Source organism: Vicia villosa, linkage group LG6 (assembly GCF_029867415.1).
Source record: "Vicia villosa cultivar HV-30 ecotype Madison, WI linkage group LG6, Vvil1.0, whole genome shotgun sequence".
NCBI classification, from domain to species: domain Eukaryota; kingdom Viridiplantae; phylum Streptophyta; class Magnoliopsida; order Fabales; family Fabaceae; genus Vicia; species Vicia villosa.
In genome coordinates this window covers 14352058-14354321 of record NC_081185.1, presented here as the reverse complement: position 1 = coordinate 14354321, position 2264 = coordinate 14352058, and the positions used below count along the sequence as shown (strand labels likewise).

Below are 2264 nucleotides of genomic sequence, written 5' to 3'. Positions count from 1 at the left end.
AAAGAAGAGCTTTATTGAAAAACTCTAACCGTCTAAATCTGAGACCTCCTTTCTCCATCGGAAGACACAAATTGTTCCAATTCACCCAATGCACCTTCCTTTTATCATCTACCCCTCCCCAAAGAAAGTTATTGTGCAATCTATTTATCTCCGCTATCACCTTCGGAGCTTTATAGAAAGAAAGAGTAAAAATTGCCAAGCTACTTAAAATAGATTTTATGAGTGTTATTCTCCCGCCGAAACTAAGCCACCGACCTTTCCAAGAACTCAATTTCCTCCTAACGTTGTCCAAGAGCGGATTCCATGTAGAAATCCTTCTTGGATTTGAACCAACAAGAATTCCTAGAAATTTAAACTCCTTCTCCTCCGTCCTACAATTGAGGAAATTAGTAGCAACTCCCATGAAGTGGGAGTTAATATTGACTCCAATCAGTTTGCTCTTATGGTAATTGATTCTAAGACCCGAGACCAATTCGAAGCTCTTCAACACCGCCTTGATCTCCCAAATGTGATTCCAACTTCCATCTCCAATTAATAAAGTATCATCGACAAATTGGAGAATGTCGATGAAACACTTGCCATTCACATTAAAACCCACAAAATCACCATTAACTACCGCTCTATCAACCAAAGCCTTTAACCCCTCCGCCACTATAACAAAAAGGAAAGGAGAAATAGGATCTCCTTGACGAAGACCCCTTTCCGCCATGAATTCCTTCATAGGGCTACCGTTCACTAACACCGACATTTTAATAGAGAAAATAAGCGCTTCCATCCATTTCATCCATAAACCCCCAAACCCCGTCCTTTTCATCATATATCGAAGAAAGTTCCAACTAACCCTGTCATAAGCTTTTTCGAAATTGACCATGAAAAGAAGGCACTCTTTTCCTTCCTTGCTAGCAAAATCTACCAACTCATTTGCAATTATCACTCCATCCATCATTTGTCTCCCCGGAACAAAGGCACTTTGACAATTAGAAATGATGTGAGGAAGGACCTTCTTAATCCTACACGCCAAGACTTTAGAAACAATTTTGTAGATGCTTCCCACAAGGCAAATTGGGAGGAAGTATCATAAAAAGAAAGAAAATCAGAAGTTTGATTAAAAAAGAGAGGCCGGATTTTTTGCTTATTCAGGAAACGAAGATGAAAGACATTAAGGAGGATCTGGTTAAAAATTTGTGGGGGGATGATGAAGTGGACTTTTCTTTTTCTGCTTCGGTAGGTCTTTCTGGTGGTTTATTGTCAATATGGAGGACTCAGACTGTTACTGTCGAGGCCAGCTTCTCAGGGCCGGGTTTCTTAGGTTCAAAGGTTTTATGGAAGGGAGAATACTACTACATTTTCAATATCTATTCAGATTGTGCTTGGTCTCAAAAACGTCTTTTATGGGCTCGTTTGATTGAGTGGAAAAACAAGTATCAAGATGGGGAATGGATAATGGCGGGAGATTTCAACGCGATTAAAAAAAGGAGCGAGAGATGTGGCATTTCATCTAGAATTTGCAATTCCGAATGGAGAGATTTCTCGGATTTCATCGACGACGCGGGGCTTGCAGATGTGCCTTGTAAAGGCAAACGATTCATATGGTTTAGTGGAGATGGAAAAATAAAGAGTAGAATAGATAGATTTCTAATTTCTAACAAGGTCATCATGTCTTGGGGGGTGGTGGGACAATGGATAGGAATGAGATATATTTCCGATCATTGTCCGGTTTGGTTGATGGTAGACAAGGAGGATTGGGGCCCAAAACCTTTCAAGTTCAACAATGAATGGTTTAGTGACAAAAGTTTTTTTGATTTTGTTAAGAAGGAGTCATAGGGAATGATTGTTCAAGGGAGGGGCGATTATGTTTTGAAGGAGAAATTTCGTTTAATTAAAGAAAGGTTGAGGTGGTGGGAAAAATATATTTTCGGGAGAATAGATTTGGAGGTGGAGGAGAATGTGAAGGAGTTAAACATGGGGGATGATAGGGATGTGTGGGAGGAACAAGTGCATCTTAATAAGTTCAAGGCGTCTAAAAACATATGGTTCAATCTTAAACTCAAGGAGAACATGTTGATTCAAAAAAGTAGGGTGAAGTGGCTAAATGATGAGGATGTTAATAGTAGATTCATTCATAATTCGGTGAAGGAAAGAAGAAGGTTGAATCGTATTTGCTTGGTAGATTCTAATGATGGGCTTGTTTATTCGGTTAATGAGGTGAAAGGTAGGGTGAAGAATCATTTTGAAAGTAAGTATAAGGAAGATTGCTTCGAAAG

General features: G+C 39.4%; 1 protein-coding gene across 1 annotated transcript; it reads left to right on the top strand.

Moving 5' to 3' along the window:
- The first annotated feature begins 1149 nt into the window (after positions 1–1149).
- LOC131613240 (uncharacterized) lies at positions 1150–1824 on the top strand. Its single transcript, XM_058884927.1, has one exon. The coding sequence runs from the start codon at positions 1150–1152 to the stop codon at positions 1822–1824; it is 675 nt and encodes a 224-aa protein (XP_058740910.1).
- Positions 1825–2264: the final 440 nt, after the last annotated feature.